The following is a 20,593-nucleotide window of genomic DNA, read 5'->3' on the forward strand; positions in this document are numbered from 1 at the left end:
ACCGGCTCTTTCAGGTCCTAAACGGCTCTTCAGGTTGTTTTCGCTTCTTTAATCCCAACATGACCAAATATTATGTGAAATTATGCACAACATGACTTAAAGGAAGGGGGAATAGAACAAAAAAGAAAAAAATACCAAAATGAAAAAGTAGTGAAAAGCTGAACAAAGAAACAAAAGGAAGAGAAAAAAAAAGGAAAAATTTAGAAAAAAAGCCAGAAAAAAAGAAAAGAAAAATGTAGGAAAAAAAGCAAATAGAGAACAAAAAGAAAAATGTAACAAAAAAGTAGAAAAAAACATGGAAAAAAGAAGAAAAAGTTTGTGTTGCATTCAAATAATTTCCAATTATATCAAGTGAATCTTGTTGCCAACATTGTACTTCCACTAAAAAATGTGATTAAGTACAGTTCTGTATCTTACAACCGACTATATAAGCCCCCACAAATGTTAATATTATGCGACAAAATATATCAGGAAATAAAAAGAAATGGACATCTTGTGAAAGAATTGTAAGAACAAACGACGTTTGTAGGCCATACAACCTTTGCAATAGTACATGAGTCAATTCATTCAAAGGAGAAAAATAATTTTGCATTGCCGGAAATTCAACAAAATGTAACGTGATGTCAAGTTTTGGACATGTTTGATAATAACTTAGTTGCCACGCTTGGGATTATGCTCACTGTTGTTTCAAGCGTTGCTCACCGACTTTGTGTGAACGCTCAGACCCGTGGAAAATTAGAGGGAACATTGGTCATATGTCAACATTTCAATAGCATGTTTTCATCATAATGCCCCAGGTATCATAATTTGTTTATACAGCATAATTGTTGTGATTGTCAAACCGGCTTGTGCCAACTCTCTGAGGAAACAATGCCAGCCTTCATCCTGCCTACATGATCTGTAAACAATACAGGTATAAAGATTTTTGGGGGATTGAGAACAAGAAGCTGAATCTTGCTGGTTCGGTCTTGTTGATTAAGTCTCTCTGTTACATCTGAATTAGGGCTGAAACTAACAATTATTTTAATAACCAATGACTTGGTCGATTATTTTTTTGATGAATCAGATCATTTAAAAAACGCATTTTAAAATATTGGACGGATGGAATAATTGTGCACAAAACAACAAAATATTCTATAATATAAAACAACGAAAAAACGAAAAGTTTTTGTTGAAAACCTTAACAATAAACAAAAATACATACAAATGTATGCGGTACACCTGCTAATGTGTAAGATAATTTTCCCTTCCCCTTATCCAAAAATCATATTATTTGGAGCAATACATTTTATTTTATTTCTAGCAATATTTTTACTCACAAAAAAATCAAAAGCGTAAACCCACTTTTCAAAATGTTGTCAACCAATTTGTCTTTTTTTGGGGGGTTAAATTGTTCAAATGATAAACATTCCCAATGTGCAAATGATAGAAAACCTGCTCAAATACTGCCCCTTGTGTTGAGTTAAACCTGTCATCATTATTACTTTTCTTTTTACTTTATTCATTCTATTAATTTATTTTCCGTTTTTTTTCCCCTCATGTATTTCTGCAGCACTTTCCATTCCCTTGAAAATTGGTAACTTATTAGTGTTTGACTGTTTTATGCTATTTTTTTGTAATGATGCAATGTTCAATAAACTTTTTTTTATAAAACTGTCTCAAGGCAAACTCTGCCGGACAGAAGTGGTACTACAACCCTACAACTTCACAACGAAATTCAATGTTTGCCATGATTTAACGTGTTAAATGGCTCAAAGACCAGTGGGACAAAACGAATCGATGATGAAATTAGTTGCCAACGCTTTTAATAATCAATTTTATCAAATCGTTGTTGCAGCCCTACTCGGATTGCAGCAAAACCCAAAAAGCATGTACACATGACTTGAAGACATTAATAAATACTTGTGAATTGGTAATAATTAAGTCATTGTCCCCCGCCCCCATTATGCCCATCAATTTTGTGCAACCACTTAATTCTCAGCTCAAGGCATTAAGCAGGTAGCATATCACTAAATAATAAAATCTGCCTCAACACATTGTCAAGCAAACTCGATGGCATTATTTTCATAACTTGACTAAAACACTGTTGTTGGCTAACAATGATCTGGACCGATCAGTTGAGCGTTCCTTTTTGACTATGCCCCACTACAATAGTATCCATCTACCGGTACGTGTTTTAAATCTACTATATTGAGCATAAAACCATTTTCAAGAACCGACGCACCCTCTAGTTTTGTCATCCAACCTAATGGCCAAATTTATTTATTTTTTTCTCAGAGGTTTTCTTATGTTCAGAGTCCAACACATGAGAGATGGGTATGATTGCGAATTCATGAGTAAGGCTATATTAAGAAGCAGCCTAATGACCACAACCCCTGGCACTTTAATTTTTTAATTACATCTTAAATTTATCACACTCTCAGTCACTTTCTCAGCACATAACTATTCTGGCTGGTCGTAACCTCATTGTTTTTCGTTTCCTTTCGATTTTTGTCCTCTATGCACTTCGGCTAACATCCATATTTTGACTTTTGTCTCTTCTAACTCGCAGCATTTAAAGCATATCTTTCTGTCTGGGCAGCCTATGAGGATAAGGTAGTGTATTTTTGCCCGCACCAGGAATAGCAGACCCATGGGAACACACTCTTTTTCAGTGTTTATCACCTCAGCATGCTTCATTCCCATCCTCAGTCAGCATTTGTTATTTTAGTGCCTTCGTGTCTCTCATGTCTTTGTTTTGCACGCGCTCTGCTTTTTCTCATCTGCACAAGCTCAAACTGGCAGACATGCTCACTCGCGTACATGCACTCAAACACACTCGCACACAAGAGTTGTAACACTCTGTGTCAGGAACACCTCGGCACAGACTGTAGTGAGCATTTTGGCTTGTCATCAACAAGCCCGACTGTTTCCAGAACACCGCAGCCTTCAACTTCTTGTCTTTGTGTTTGTTTTTACTTTCTAGGAGAATCATATTTGGATCATTGAGCTACTTTTCACAAGGGTTTGTCAAGGGCGTCAAACTCCTTGTTGGGGGCCAAATAGTAGAAAAAAACAATCTCATGGGGGCTGGAGTAGTAAACTAATGGCATAAAAAGTGTGCCTTAGCTGGAGGGTTGTGTGTCTTTTGAGAGGCTCACAATCAAATTATGATTCAGGGATGTAAGATAACTGAGGTGTTTTTTTTTTTTTTCCTGAACATTTTCCTTTAATCAGATTTAATGTCTTGTAGTGTTTAGCAACTGTGCATTTGCAGTAGCTCAGGAGGTAGAGCGATCGTTTTAGGATTAAGGGATCCCAGTTCGAATCCCGGCTTGTCCGTGTTACATGCCGAAGTGTCCTTGGGTAAGACACTGAACCCCCAATACCCCCAATAAGCTGGTTAGCGCCTTAGATGGCTGCACAGATCACGGCCGCTATTGGGAAATGTGAAGCACAATGTAAAGCGCTTTGGGAAGTCATTGACTTAAAGCGCTATAGAAATGCAGATCATTTCATTTCATTTGCAAATAGACTGACAGCAATCAGTTCACTCCGACATTTGTTTTCCGTCATTTAGTTGGAATTTAATCGACACTGCCTGTGTTAAAATGTTGCTAATATTTGCTCTACCTGTCTAAACATTAACTTTAGATCTTTGTGAATAATTCGTACCCTGTATCTTGGCTATTAATTACCATTAAGTGTGGACGTGAAAAGATTGGTTCCTTACTGTAATCGTCTAAAAGTACAGAAGTGAAAATGAGGAAGAATGTAAAACGTTTACTCATGCATGTCATTTTACTATTTGTGTCTATCCATTTTTCAGTGCTTTCAAAATTTTAATCTGAGGCCTCCTGTGCTCCTTGTGTAAAATATAATTCTAGAACCCGACACTTCCCCAGTCAAAATTGGAAACTGCATTAAAATGATAACAAAGGTAAAATAGTCCATCTGCGCTCAGTATGATTGTATATACTTTTTTGCTAACATGTAATTTGTATGGACAATGTGGCAACATCAAAGGTAGAATGTGTCTAAAAACAGCTGGTAGGGTTGGTAAAACCTTCAAAATAACAAAGCAAACGGGAAATAATTTCAATTGTTTTATTTAGTGTGTGTCTTTAATTGTATGAAAAGTAATGCGGACTATTTGTGTCGCTCATTGAAACTGGATATTTCAGATATAGTCTCGTATCATGTTAACAGGTTGTTCCAATTGTTTGGGAACATGAATTCTGAATTTGACTAGAATGTTGCAAACATGAAACCATAGTGACTAAAATAAATGTTTAATAATTTGGAGGTGGGAATCTTTTTGGGTACATTACAATATATACAATATAGGGGACTCCATTATGAAAAGATTCTTAATTTATTTTCTATCATAATTTGTTTGCTCATCTCTTGATTTGTTTTGAATACCTGTGCAGTTGTACTATAGAAGAGAAAATTTTCATTAATTTGAACAACAGTTAGAGGTAAAGCGTACAGACTGGAAAGTCCCGTAATCCCACTGTACGGCAATTCAATTGGAAATGACTACTTTAATACCTGAGTCCTGAAAAGCGTTTTGTTGCTTTTTATCTAATTTTTTTGCAATTCCTGAAATGGCACCTGCAAGCTATTTTTTTGGGATGGATTGTTGGATATATGTTTAATCCAGGAGCTGCAATCAAGTTTTCAATCATTGGTGATAAGGTCACAGTAACCGTATTAACAAATAATTTGGTTTCCTCAATCATTCCCTCTTTGATGAACAGTAGCAATCGAGGCAAAAAATTACATTGCCACTGTTCATCCCTGGATAACCTCTCTAGATTACTGTATTTTGTTTCACTGCTACAAATTTGGAATATAATGTGGTTTTCATTGTACTATTCCTCAGTTACATTGTAAACGTTTAACTGCCTTGACACATCTGCATCTCAATGAGAAGTTGTTTTTTTGCATCACCCTGGGTATGCGTGCGTGCTTTCAGTGTCACCACCGTGAAAATTCACCTCTTCCTTCCGCCTTACTTATAACCATCTGAATTACATTTTTGACGTATTTATAGGACCAAAATGTGTATGTTTATGAATGAATTCAGAATATTTGGTTTGAGAGTTGTAACCCAACCAAATCTTGGAAATTTTCTTTACTCCTATCATGTTTTCAATGTCAAAATACTCTGTGTTGCTTTTATTTAAGTAGGTATAGGAAATCTAGTAACGAAGCAACTGTCTGCATGATTCGATTAAACACAGGCATGTGATCTTAACTATTAACTTTGACACAACAAATGAATGTCTCAACTTTCATGTTTTAGCGTCATCCACATTTAGTAAAGTCTTCTTTAATGTAATCCGTCATTGACTTGAATCATTGTGCATTGAGAGCATGCGAGTGGACCTAAGTGGTTTCCTTTCCTAAGGCAAATTTGCTCCTTGATGTCCCTTTGTGCTAGAAAGGCATGTCCTTGTAATTCAGCACAGAGTGGAATAACCAAGCTTGACTAGGTGGGCACGTGCTCATTTGTGTCGGTGGCAGCTCATCATTCTCTCCCCCAGCACTTCCACTTCCGTTGTTAGCCATTGCCTACATTCAACTTTGTGTGGGAGTCCAAGCTACCATGGCATAGTTCAAATGGCGTACCTGTGCACAACCATGACAAGTCTGCCTCTGAATAAGATAAATACAACATTTTTTTAAATTGGGCACAGAACGTGAAGTATTCCTCCCCCACAATTATGCAAATATGTTCCATGCAAATCCCTTTAACAAAACATGTGAGACAGCTCCGAAACAATAAACAATTGTAGTCAACAGCGATACATTAACGCTCATTACTGCTTGGAGAAATTGGAGCTTTGCTTAACCTGTCGCTGGGGCTTTGTAAATGTTTTGACCTAGTTGCGTGCTTCAACTTTCAAAAGCTGGGTAAGTTTACCTGCCGCCTTTTAAGCGTTCATTCATTTTTTTTGCCTTCGCCTTCAATGGTCTTTCGTTGTTTTCTGCGTCGTGTGTCGCAGTTGGTATAATTTTCTCCAGCTAGCTCCCCGTTAGCGTCCAGCCTGCCCAGGGCATTCCTGTTTCGTTTGCTCCCGGTTGACCCTTATTAACCGCCCGTTGTGTGTTGTTTGTCCGGCTAGTCTGGTGCTGGCGCCAGCTTTGTTGTGTCCCTTGCGTTATTCTTGACTGGCTTGGCGTTTGTTACCCTAGACATTGCTGCTTTTCGTTGTTGGTTCCGGGTGAGTCAGCTGCTCACTGCAGGTTATTTTTTTGGCCAGCCCTGCGTTTTTTCGCTGAGGCTGCTGCTGCTTATTGTTGATCAGTCCCGGTTAACCCCCTGTTGGCGGCTCTCTGTGTGTTATTTTTGACAGATATTTTTACCTGCTCATTCTTTGTTGTACCATTACTGCATCTACTTGCCACACAATGTCTAGACATTCTCTAGATATTGATGTACTCAAATGTGTTCAAACATTCAGTCTTGGCTGCAGCACTGGTAAGGAAAAAACTGACCTTCTGTTGTCCTGCCTCTTATAAAGGGTACACTGAGGGATGTGCAGCATGAAAAGGAAGTTATGTAAGGGTAAGATTAGTCGTGTAGTGTATGCATAATTATATTACACCCTTCTTTGTACGTTTTGGTTTGTTTTTGCATTGACGTATAGTTAAAAAAGGGGGACTAGACACAATGAATGGTAATGCTCTATCAATGTCCATGTGAGTATTCTCTAGCTAAATAGATATAGTCTAGATAATTTGAATATGTGCACAAGTTACTCTTTGATGGACATGTGGAATTTACGCAGTTAATGGTTCACTCTTTAATTTTCACTTGAAGGGATTGAACTCCCTGATTTTTTTTTTTTTTTTTTTTTTTTACTCTTTCAAATGGTCTGCTTTCAATATGTTGCCTTACTAGGTTAAAGTATGTACCGTATTTTCCGCACTATAGGGCGCACCCCCAAAAAATAGTTTTTGGTCCTATATCTTCCATAGATAAGGCGCACCGGATTATAAGGCGCTACAATGGGAACGTCGACAAAACAGTCAGATGATTCAGTCAAACTGATTACCCCCTTAACATTCCCAAAGCTCGCAAAGAAGCAAATACGTGTCGTAGACACGTGCGGATGTGGCGTCCGTACGATGTCACTCAAATGCATCGTTTCAAATATACTGGACTGTCTCAGAAAATTAGAATATTTTGATAAAGTTCTTTATTTTCTGTAATGCAATTAAAAAAACAAAAATGTCATACATTCTGGATTCATTACACATCAACTGAACTATTTCAAGCCTTTTATTATTTGAATATTGCTGATTTTGGCTTACAGCTGAAAAAAACTCAAAAATCCTATCTCAAAATTAGAATACTTCCTCAGACTAAGTAAAAAAATAATTTTATAACAGCAAAACTAAATCAAACATTTGAAAATGTCCATTGATGCACTCAGTACTTGGTTGGGAATCATTTTGCACGGATTACTGCATCAATCCGGCGTGGCATGGAGGCAATCAGCCTGTGGCATTGCTGAGGTGTTATTGATGCCCAGGATGCTTCGATAGCGGCCTTCAGCTCATTTGCATTTGTAGGTCTGGTGTCTTTCATCTTCTTCTTAACTATACCCCACAAATTCTCAATGGGGTTCAGGTCAGGGGAATTAGCAGGCCAATCAAGGACAGTGATGCCATGGTCAGTGCACCAGTTACTGGTGGTTTTGGCACTGTGGGCAGGTGCCAGATCATGCTGGAAAATGAAATCCTCATCTCCATAGAGCTTTTCAGCAGATGGAAGCATGTAGTGCTCTAAAATCTCTTGGTACACAGTTGCATTTACTCTGGACTTGATAAAACACAGTGGACCAACACCAGCAGCTGACATGGCTCCCCAAACCATTGCTGACTGTGGGAACTTCACACTGGATTTCAAGCAACTTGGATTTTGCTCCTCTCCAGCCTTTCTCCAGACTCTGGCGCCTTGACTTCCAAATGAAATGCAAAACTTGCTTTCGTCTGAAAAGAGGACTTTGGACCACTCTGCAACTGTCCAGTGCTTCTTCTCCATAGCCCAAGTCAGACGCTTCTTCCGTTGTCTTGAGTTCAGAAGTGGCTTGACCATGGGAATACGGCTATTGTAGCCCATTTCCCGGACACGTCTGTGAACTGTGGCTTTTGATACCTGGACTCCAGCTTCAGCCCACTGTCTTTGAAGCTCCCCCAAATTCTGGAAGGGGCTCTTCTTCACAATTTTGTTAAGGCTGCGGTCATCTCTCTTGGTTGTGCAGCGTTTCCGGCCACATTTTTCCCTTCCAACAGACTTTTTGTGGATATGCTTTGAAACTGCACTCTGTGAACAGCCTGCTCTTTGAGAAATTTCTTTTTGTGTCTTACCCTCCTGATGGAGGGTATCAATGATGGTCCTCTGGACAGCAGACAGATCAGCAGTCTTCCCCATACTTGTGATTTAGTTTACTGAACCAAGCTGAGTGTTTTTAAGGCTCAGGAAACCCCCGCAAGGTGTTTCGAGTTAATTAGATGATTCAGGTGATTAGTTGAATAGCCTACTTGTATACTTTTTCATGATATTCTAATATTTTGAGATAGGATTTTTGAGTTTTCTTAAGCTGTAAGCCAAATTCAGCAATATTCAAATAATAAAAGGCTTGAAATAGTTCAGTTGATGTGTAATGAATCCAGAATGTATGACATTTTTGTTTTTTTAATTGCATTACAGAAAATAAAGAACTTTATCACAATATTCTAATTTTCTGAGACAGTCCAGTAATTCGGAAGGTTGAAGTTTTGGGATTCAAGAAATGCCAACCATTCCTTAGTTTCTATTTTATTTTTCGCGCACAACTTTACTGTGCATATGACAATAAACACTTGGAATTGAGTTTAATTCACTCAACTCATCACAGCAACATCAAGATCGTTCTAAAACAAGATACCGGGAAAATATAAAGCTGCATAGCTCACCTAAGTTCTCACGTTCAATAATGATACGCAATCATGGTCTTCTTACAACCGCAATGATCGCAGCAAGGCTTTGAGGCTAGGACCTTAGCTCGGCCTTTTGGCTGAGAGTAAGTGTCCCGGAACCTTGGCTTTGTAGCGTATTATGAACTAACCGATAACGGATAATGGATAAGTAATAAAGAAAGTAGAACAATACCCCTTAAAAAATCTCCCCCCCCCGTGAGTGTAGTAAATCCAGGAGAGTAAAATGTTTACAAATACAGACTAATGAAACATGTTTCTTTATGGCGTAGTTTAGCAAGCTTGCTTTTCAGTCATCTTTTTCGGCCAATTGCAGGGTTTGTTTTGGCCCTCTAGCCAATCCGAGGCTCCGAATAACTTCAGCCAATAGCGATCGATTTAACGGATGATTGACACATCTTTCGGCCAATTGCAGGGTTTGTTTCGGCCATCTAGCCTATCCGAGGCTCCGAATAACTTTAGCCGATAGCGATCGATTCAAATGATAATTGACACATTGGTTAGCCAATGAAACGCCGGTATATAAATCCCAGGATACACCGCGGACTACTCCACGTTCGGGGGGAAATCGAGTCGGCGGCTGTTGCGTAAGTTGCGAGACCTTGCGATTTAATATTGAGCCATATATAAGGCGCACTGTATTATAAGGCGCACGGTCAGCTTTTGAAAAAAATTAAGACTTTTAGGTGCGCCTTATAGTGCGGAAAATACGGTAAGCGTATCAATGACCACCCAAAAAGCCATGTCTTTTGTGTCTCTTTCATGTGTAGGAAACTTGCAAAACAGTAGCCTCTAGCCCTTGTTTGCCATCACATATCCCTTGCTACTCCAAATCCGTGCGTTATATATTGCCTATTTCCTCTTTGACGTTCTCAGGCGAACCATGTCAGTCCCAGTCTAACTGTAATGGTCAGCGATTAATTACCTAGATTAGAACATATAGGGGATTGTAAACCATTAACACTTAATAATATTGACACTGGGTAGGCACGGAATCCAAGTTGGAGGTCTGGACAACAATCAAAGAAACCCAATTAAGCACACTTAAAGTTATGGCCCGCCACATCATTTAAAATGGCCTGCCAGCCAATGCTGAGAGAAGCACAAGAGAAAAAAGAGCTGGTTTTAAGTATGTCCACTGGAGGTCGCCAGTTGACACTCGCAAAGCACCCACTGTAGCTTTACTTTCTGACTGTTATTAATCAACCAGAAAGAATTGAGAAACCCAGTGATGTTATTTTACTTAAAATAAAAGTCATGGACTGGTTGTTTAAGGCAATACGAAAAATTAAATATATAAATATCACAAGGTGTCCTTGCAGAAGTTAAGAAGTAACAGCTTCTTTCTACATTTATTACAGTTGGACCTCGCTACTTTGCGGTTCCACGTTCGCGGGTTTAGAGCTTCGCAGGTCTAAAAAAATAATAACAAAATAAAATAATTTTAAAAAACAATCTTTTTTTTTCTTAAGCATTTTTGAAGGGGTGTCGCTACTTCGTGGTTCCACGTTCGCGGGTTCAGTGCTTCGCAGGTCTAAAAAAATAATTATAATGAAATAAAATAATTATAAGAATAATAAAAAATTAATATCATCATTATTATTTTTTTAAGCATTTTTGAAGGGGCGTCGCTACTTGGCGGATTTTCACTTTTCGCGGGTCGTTTTGGTCCCCATTAACCGCGATAACCGAGGGATTACTGTATATAATCCAACAGCAAAGGTCCCATATTGAGGTAGATATTTTCATAACAATAAAAAGCGAAAGACTTAAATGGTTCAATGAAACAATTATGTGTATGTGTATGTGAAATACATTGTAAAGCGCTTTGGGAGGTCTTCAGTGATTTGAAGTGCTATATAAATGCAGTCCATTTACTATCCCCCAATTTACAAATGCACGGTTTATTAATTCAAGAGATTCAACTATTGAAGAAAAAACCCTCGATAATAATTTTATAATCAAATCATATATTCCTGAATTTTAATGTAAATGTGAGCCTCAGAAAAGAACCCTCAACCCTCCAGCTAAGGAACACTTAAGCCATTTAATTTACTAGTCTGGCCCTCGAGAGAATGTTTTTTTCTACTATGTGACCTCTAAGCTAAAATGACTGTCACCTCGGCTTTAAGGGGAAAATTGATAGTTGATGGTAAAAAAACAATTAACAAAATAAACCCCCCTTTAAAAAAAAAAAAACATCATTCATTTTCTGTCCGAACCTTGTGTTCTCTTTTGCAGAGGAAGCAGATTATACAACTTTTGGTACCGATTCACTGACAAGAAAGAAAAACACAGTTCTTTCGGCAGTTCTTCTCCGACCCGATGCCAGCAGGAAAAAGCCGCCAGTCATCATCAGCCTCCCGAGGGACTTCCGTCCCGTCTCGTCCATCATCGACGTGGACATCCTACCGGAGACGCACAGACGTGTGCGCTTGTACAAGCACGGCCAGGAGAAGCCTCTGGGCTTTTACATCCGTGACGGCTCCAGCGTTCGGGTCACACCGCAGGGCTTGGAGAAGGTCCCCGCCATTTTTATCTCTCGCATGGTTCCCGGCGGCCTGGCCGAAAGCACCGGCCTTTTGGCAGTGAACGACGAGGTTCTAGAGGTGAACGGAATCGAGGTGGCTGGCAAGTCTCTGGACCAAGTGACTGACATGATGATTGCAAACAGTCACAACCTCATCATCACTGTGAAGCCGGCCAACCAGAGGAACAACGTCGTTCGGGGCGGGGGGGCCGCATCCGGCAGCTCGGGACGGTCATCGGACAGTGGCGCTAGCTATTACGGCTACGCTTCGTCGGCCGGGCTCGCCACAAGCTCCTTTGCCCCTTCGCACATCATCCAGAACTTCCCCGTAGGTGAACTTGAGAGCGACGAGGAAGACGAAGACCTGGTTATCGAGTCGGGGGGCAACGGCGAGCCCCTCAGCCGCACGCCGTCCACTTACAGTATGCCCCCGCTTCCTCGCTATGAACCGCACCTCAACTTGCGAGCATCCGCATCGCCACCACCCCTTGTGGTCAACGGCGCCATGCTTGCCCGCGGTAGCAGCAGTTCGCTGAGCAAGGCAGGATCTTCCACGCCGTCGCCTGACAGAGCAACAAAGAGGCAAAGTCTTGAGGAGGACGGGACGGTTATAACACTGTAGGCCTGCACTGCACACATTAACATTTAGGACTTTCACATAATCAGTACGTTTGCTCAGCATTTTAAAAATTCTGTATTTATTCGTATACAACACGCATTTTATACACACAAGGCTATTTGTGCAATGATTGATCAGTCGAAATATATCTTAAAAGATTGTTCAGGAATCGTACCTTGGTCACCGCAAGTTATCACACCATTTTTAGTCACGGTACCAGAGACTAATGTCAGAAAATGGAGAAAACAAATTCATCCTGAAAGATACATAAATGCAAAATAGCTCGACAAAAGAAACAACTTTTTGGTGTATCTGATGATGAATTGGACGTTGAAGGACATTCAATAAATACATTGTAAATTTTACATTAGGCTTGTATTCATAGTTTAGGTTGTCAAATGATTTAAATTGTGGCCACAGGTGTTCAACAACCTTTGTCACTTACAATGTTTAGTCTGAGAAAAAGTGAAACACAATTTTAGACTGATTTTTGATCAAATATTAGGGGTGCGTGTTATATACTAGTGCGCGTTATACACAAATAAATATGATACTTTAAATCCAGCTCAAGTTTTAAAAATCCACTTGGGCAAAGTTTCTCGACACCAATTTCTAATTTGATGCCCCTGGGAGCATCTGACAACATGAAAGAAAACCTGAAAATACCTATGGCATAAACAAAGAAAACAGAGATTGAAAACTTGTCAGATGATGAGTCATCCTGTAAATAACTATATCTGCTAGCTTTTTGTGAGATATTACATCAACCTTAAAAGGCCAATACAAGCTGGTGTAAATGAGTCATGGCTGTTTCGAATACGCCACTTAAAGTTTTTTATTTTAAAGTTCTAGATGAAACAAACTACATGCAAACGTACTGAACAACAATCGATGAGGAAGCCACGGACCAGCCATTGACGCCATCGACTTTGACGCAGAAGCACAATGACATGTAAATATTGAATCTGGACACAAAGCCTATTTAAATGTTTGTACGTCGTCCTAACATTTACATGTAAAACACTACATCTCAGACTATTGGCCGTGCATGTGTGCCATTGTGGCACCATCTAGTCTGCAGGCACAACACACCTTTTCCTTCACACATGCACAAACACGAAAGAAAACATGATCCTCCGTTGTTATTTTTTTTCTACCAAAACGGGAAAAAAAACCTTAATCCATTTCTCCGGAAGCACTTATTCCCCCCCTTCAATATTTCTTGAAAGCCACAGCACACCCTAGTGTCTTTTGAATAGATGAGTTTCCCTAGCAACACAACAGTGGCCACAAACAAGACCCCCCCCTTTTTTTTTTAGCATGACAATTGTACACAAGAATATTAGTCCCTGACTAAACCTGTGACAGCAATAATATTTTCAACAGTAATGTGTTTTTTAAAGCATAACAAATCAGGGAATTGTACCTTTTTATAACTGTGTAATGATTGGGACAAAGAGATTTTTAACGAATCTTGTCAGGTATTTTTTAAAGTCTCCAAAAATCTATTTGTATACTACATACCACATGTGTCAAACTCATGGCCTATGGGCCAAGCGTGGCCTACCACACTATTTTATGTGACCCATGAGAGAATGCTAAGAGAAGCCACTCATAAAATACCCTTTGTAGCTAACTACCATTTATCCACCACAGAACATTTTGAAAATCCATCCAGATTTGAATTTACTCAAAACAAAAGTCAGAGACACGCTGTTTAAGGCAATCCAAAATTTTAAAAATATCACCTGGGTGTCTTAGCAGTAGTTTAAAGAAGTTTCAGCTCCTTTCTATTATAGAAAATCTAACGGCAAAATTCCCATATTTAGGTAAGCATTTTATATATAAAAAAATAAAAGCAGAAAAACTTTAAAATTGTTAAATCAGTTATTAAAATTAGTGTTTGTTTGCTATTTGTGTCACTTTCCAGCCTGCATGAGTTTCCCAGAGTTAAATACAGGAGTGGAAATAAATTCAATTTTTGCTTTGCTTTTTTTAATGCACAATTGTTAAACACTACAGTAGATGAAATCATAAAAAAATATTACGGACAGTAAAACCCTTAATAAATGTTTTATAATCAAATCTTACATCCCTAAAGAAAAGACCCGCAACCCTCCCGTTAAGGAATACTCTTTATGCCATTAATTTACTCGTCTGGCCCCCGTGAGAATGTTTTTTTCAACCGTGTGGCCCCTTGGCTAAAATGAGTTTGACACCCCTGCTATATACCCTAAGAATCCCCGCTATCCATTATATGAATGGAATGGGCCTTTGGCCTAATTCTATCAAAACCCCCAAGGAACAATAATGAAAAATGCATTTTTATAGAATATTTGTTTATCAATCATTCCGTGAGGCAGCCCCCTTCCCACCTCTCCCATTTTATTGTTTGGGAAACACACACACACACACACACACAAATAATCACTCATTGATGCATAAAAATAACTGAGGTGGGTCTTGCATTATGTATTTTTAAGTGCTGGACAGATTATGTTCAAACTTGAACTGTCATACAAGTTTAAAAAATGTTTTTATTGATGTTCTATATTTGTAACCTTTCATTGGTACGGTTGCATTTTAGCTATTTTTGGTTGTCTTTGTGGTCTTTATTCATCCCTCCGTGGCAGCATCAATGAAGCAATAATGCCAAAGACATTACAGGAGGGGTGATCCCTGAAACGCTCACGAGTTTAAATGTTGCACCACCGCTCAGACTGCAGGTTTGACTCCATGTTCCTTCCTACCCTCGAACATCCCGCACAAATTTTGTATTTTGACTTTTCCCTGTATTTGGGATGAATTGTCTACTTAGCAAGAACTCTGTTCCCTCTGTTCTTTGAGTGCAAAACAAATACTATTTTTCCCCCCCATATATCTTCCCCCACATACTTCCTGGATCTACAGGGTCATTTTCTCGCAAGTCCACAGTTTACTAGGATGTGTTGACATGGGTGCTTCACCTTAGTTTTATTGCTGTAAAGTCCCTTGGAGACGTAGTTAAGAACTGTAAAAGCATCCCTTTGTTTATGTTTGGACCAGTTTGAAACGGGATTGCAACACTATCACATTTTTTGTGCATGTTTCTGTTTTGATCCTCGCTAAGGTAAAATTGACAGGGCCTTGCAAAAGTATTTGGCCCCCAAGAACATTTTGACATAGTGCCATATTACAGGTTTCCAAACTTATAGATGAAAAAACTCTATTTTCTATTAAAACCGCAACATGTAACACATAATCGTGAAAAGATATCAAATTTAATAGATATTTTATATTGTGCTAACACGTGCAACATTAAAAAGTGGGTGTTGCAAAAATATTGGCCTCCTTTGAGGTAGTAACTCTTTTTATTTTTACTTTTTTTAGCTTTAAGTTTGAAGCCTCAAATGTGTCAATATGACAAAAAGTTCTTTTCAAAACTTCCGCTAGGAACTGTAAATCCCAATCTTTTCGAGAGGGTGTTCACGGCATCTTACACAGCTTTAAACTGTATCCTTGACAAATACATGTTAAATAGTTCACAATTCAGTAACTTCCACATGTCAAAATGAAACAAGTGTTTGTCAAGCTTACAAACAATAACACCCATTTCACTTTTGCATTACGCTTCTGTTTTTGGCTGAACACTTAAGTTTTTATGTGAACTGGAAAAATTGTGTGCACGGCATCTCATTCCAGCAGTTAAAACAAAACGATAATACATTTCCACATATTGTATTAAATGGCACGACAGGACACAGAGATTGTAACTGCAGAGACACTGTTATTTATTCTCTAATCATGTCAATTTCTGAAGTATTTTCATTCTTTGTACGCTTGTTGACTTTAGTTTTTTTTAACCAATATGTTTTTTTTTCTTGAAAAATATGTTTGAGAAAATCTCATGGTAGATTTATTTGACCACTGGAGATGATTTTTAGTAGTTGACTGTTGTTTTGCCTTAAACGACTTATGAAAACGGAAATATATTATTTTTTCATACTGTGAATTCTTATGTTAAGGAACATTTTGATATTTGAGTCTCTTTTCTTTTCTTAATATGAAGTCTTTGAGCTATGGCAGTAGCTTTCCAGATAAATGCTATGGTAAATATAGATTTTTAATGAAGATTGTCAGTATTTTCATATCGATGCTTTAAATGATGTACATGTAGTGAATACACTTTAAGACTCTACTGGAGATGTGCAAATGAATAGAACTACGCCTGTAATTGTTGATTTCAGGATCCGAATGAAAATAATAAAGAGTAATATCTAGTGTCTTTTGAATTTCCTGATTTTATATTGTTTTTTGTGAAATACTGTTGCGTTTTATTTTGTGACGCTTCCATTAAATAAGTAATTTCTGGCGCCATCTGCAGGAATCTTTGGTTTCCTGTCGGAACTAGATTTTTTTTATTTCTTCCAATAATTTTACTTTAATTTTAGAAGTATTAGGCTGCATTTTGACATACACCTCAAGGTCCAAACTAATATTTTTTTTTATCCGGGCAAACACGGAGCCTGAAATTAAAGTAATTAAATGGGACGTGCTTGTTAATCGCAATTCTCAGCATTTTAATTAAATTTAGCTGTCAAATTATTTGTAGTACAGGGCAACATAGCATCAGATCATTGTATACAGGATGAATTTTGCCATTGTTAAACTCGCTCCTTATTTGAGCTCAGAGCAAATGTAAAATTTACAAAATATCGATGAAAATAAATTTGGAAGCACACATTTTAGATTTATTGCAACAGTTCTCAGTCCCCCTGCAAATGTTATTCGTAATATAAGCAATAATGACATCTTTGCTAAGAGGAAAATGTCTGCCGCATTGTTCCAAAGGTTGGTAGAACCACGGATATGAAGAACACAAGAAAAGTCCGCGCCCTGTAGCAGCCCGCTAACGAGCGTGCCTGCGTGGCGGCCACATTGGTCGGGTAAACGTTCCAGTTGAGGCAAATTGAAAATAAAACATAACTTTCTCATTTTACAACCGTTGCTTATGCAGGTAGCATTCTTTGTCAACGTCAGCTCGTGCTTTTATTACGGAAAGTTGATTTAAAAAAATACACGAATGAAAATAAATAATAAAACGTAAAAAAGCTTTCTCTGTACGCTAATCAAAAACACCAAATAACAACTACAAATTGCAAAAAAATATTTAAATTTTAACACTTTCTCCAAAACTCTTTGGGGAAAAAAAACTATTTACGAATTGATGTCAGTGTTAAATGATATTTTAAGTTTTTTTTTTTATAAACCTGTGTACTTTTTTTAACAGTGCTTTATTTATTAATTAAGGTAAATTAATAACCACACACGCACACACACGCATACATATATATGCACACATAACCACATACATAGCAAAATTTATTCACTTGCCAGTCTAGGCAGAAAAAAACAATACAAATCTGTATGTATAAAAATATTTAAAAAAGAAGATAAATACAAAATTAAAGGAAGTTAATCTAGTTTTGATATCTAATTAAGTGACCATATACACTATCGAGCCTTTGCACGTGATGTCACGTTGCCATCTCTGGCAGAATGAGAGCCATGTCGGACGGCAGAAGCACTTGGGCGCACGGCAGTTGAATAGGCAGTTTAGTTGAACAAATACCAATAACCGTGATAGAAGAATATAACCATCACATTTTAGTATGGTGATTAGTTCCTGTGCTGTGGGTGAGTTTCTAATCCAGATTTAGAGTTGTGGATCTTTGGTGAAGAGATAATGTCGGGAGTTAATTTTTCGGCACAAGACTGATAAGAACTGGTAAGCATCCAGACTTTTATAGGTTTTTAGACCAGCAATGGTGTATGGGGATACTCCATTTACAATATAGTGGTACAGATGGTGTGGACTGAAGTCGGATAGACTGAACGATTTATTCAGATGTATGAATACGTCAGCAGGAAGACTGTATGGCTTGTTAGGTAGCATTGCTAATGCTATCCTCAGTTTCTCTAAATAGAGCTCCTTGTGCTCTCTGACAATATGAGCCACCTCATCCGACAGCTGCACAATAAACTTGAAATTTGAACGTTTTACAATATATTTTTCTTGTACTCCTAACCTGTAACTCAAGGGAAGTGACTCGGGTTATGTGGTGCAGCCTTTTCGTCAAAAACATTTAAACAATGTAACCCACCAAGAGGTACTTAAGCAACTAAAGCTCTTAACAAGATTAAGTGATGCAAAAAAAAAAAAAAAAATCGAGCCAAAAAGATTTTCACTTACGAAAGGTAGTTCCAGCTTTCCGGGACTTTATAGTACGGCGTTGAGCGCATCCAGAGGCAGCACAATCAGGCATTTTCTTTTTGATTTTTCCGCCGTCCACATGAAGTGGAAGGTTCTGATAGTTTGACCCAACTAGCATAGGCACACCGTGTCCTATCTAGTGTTTTGCATATACTGTGCCTGTGAGCAGAACTGTTGTAGGTTTTGAACCTTACTCGTTGGCGTCAGAGTTGTCGCGCAACAAAAATGCATTCGGACATGGTCACTTTGAGAGTTTTCATAAATTAAAACGGTGAGGCATACTGTATTTATACAGGCTTGGGGAGTAACAGAATACATGTAACAGCATTACGGAATCAGGATACAAAAAAATGTTATTGTGTTCTGTTACAGTTACAGAAAAAAAAGATAATCAAATTACAGGTACAGTGTTTCCCATTTAACTTTAACCCAGTGGGCGGACCGTCTAGGGCTAGGCCAATTCATTTTTAAAGCAATCGTAAAAGATTTTACAGGGGTCTCAAATAATGCTGCCCGAGGGCCAATTGCGGCCCGCGGGGTGACCGTTTGACACCACCTTAATATGAAAGTTCAAAGGGACAGTTCTATTATTTAGCACATCCTATTGGTAGAAACAAATATTACAAAGAACAATATTGATTTTGAAAATGAATCCAAAATACACCAACTTTGATATAAAGAAATTTGCATTTGTTTTACATAACATGAAATTGTTGTCAGCCATCTTGTTGCTACGGGTGACCAAAAACCTCAAAATTGCTGGGTAAGAAATTGGGCGATGTAAAATTGTGCAGTCACTTTGAGTCTCAATAGTTTGTATTCTTCCTTGCATTCATTTCTGGTTTCACTACACCAATACAGCAAGTTCTAGTTGTCAAATAATACACATCATCCCTTTAATGCAGTGCAGAGGATTTCTTCTTCCGAGGGGGGTGCGACATACAATAATTGAGAAGAACTGCTTTAATGTAAGTAAAGCCATTTGCAAATTACGGATTAACTTGTACTTTTTCACATTCATATTTTCCCTTTAATTCTTAATCGTTTATTTAGGTCTTATCTTTTGTAGCAAATCTAAAAATATACTTGAGAACAGTGGAATGTTCAGGAAACTACATCACTTGAACAATTTAACACTTTAGAACCACTATGCACTTTATGACTTATGTGTGCACCGTCTATTTATATGTCGTACTGTCTACATGTGTCTCTTAGTGTAGTGTGTCCTGGCATTGGGTTTTTGTTTTTTTATTTTCTTGACATTGAGGGCTGAGAGAAACGCAATTTCAATTTTCTGTTTGTGCTGCAGATTTGACAATAAAGCTGACTTTGACTTAATCAAAGCTTTTCCTTTGGAAAACCTGATTTGGCCCAGTCTCACTCAGACCCTTGGTCTCAGGGGTTCTGGGGCGGGGTCAAAAATGAAGAAAGTAATGTACATAAAAAAAAACCCAGAGTCAACACGGGTGAGGAGTCGTATTTTTAATGATATTAAAGGCTCTCAGTGGCAGAAGAAGCTGAATCAGTCACTTAAAGCTTTTTAAATTCCAATCTTAAGCAGACACTGCTGATATTTTTCTTTTCTGTTTTTAACATTTTAATTTATACTTATAAATAGGGATTTTGCTGTTTTATTTTATTCTGTCCCAGCTATCTTTGGGCAGTGGGCAGGGGACTGGTTGCCAGCCAGTCGCAGGGCACACAGGGACAGACAAGTCACTCACTCATTCACACCTAGGGACAATTTGGACCGGCCAATTAACCTGAACATGCATGTCTTCGAAATCTAGGAGGAAACCGAGGTGCCCGGAGGTAACCCACGCAGACACAGGGAGAACATGCAAACTCCAGACAGGAAGGTTCGATCTCATGACCACAGAACTGTGCCGCACACGCGCTAACCACTGCGCTGTCATGCTGCACCTATATATATATATACAGTATATACATATATATATATATATATATATATATATATAAAATAGTGATAATCATCATAATAACAGTTATAATAATACCAGATTATTTTAGTTTAGTTTTACCCATCTATTAACCATATAACGCGAGTAATCACTAAATATCATTTAGACACCAATAATGACAATAATAACAATTAATGACAGTTATAATAATTATTTTTAATCTTATAATAACATAATTATAACAATAACAATGTTGATTTACTTGCGTCTTCCATTTGCTATATGAATCAGACGCC

At 38.1% G+C, this 20,593-nt stretch overlaps 1 protein-coding gene across 1 annotated transcript in view; it reads left to right on the forward strand.

The window, feature by feature from the left end:
* pard6b (par-6 partitioning defective 6 homolog beta (C. elegans)) overlaps positions 1–16,386 on the forward strand; it is a 34,387-nt gene extending 18,001 nt beyond the window's left edge. The window contains exon 3 of the mRNA XM_088332277.1: positions 11,215–16,386. Coding sequence (XP_088188403.1) covers positions 11,215–12,125 — 911 coding nt within the window. The 3' untranslated portion in view covers positions 12,126–16,386. The remainder of the gene's footprint in view (positions 1–11,214) is intronic.
* Positions 16,387–20,593: the final 4,207 nt, after the last annotated feature.

The sequence above is a fragment of the Urocampus carinirostris genome, chromosome 3, assembly GCF_059441175.1.
Source record: "Urocampus carinirostris isolate Australia breed hairy pipefish chromosome 3, RoL_Ucar_1.0, whole genome shotgun sequence".
Lineage (NCBI taxonomy): Eukaryota > Metazoa > Chordata > Actinopteri > Syngnathiformes > Syngnathidae > Urocampus > Urocampus carinirostris.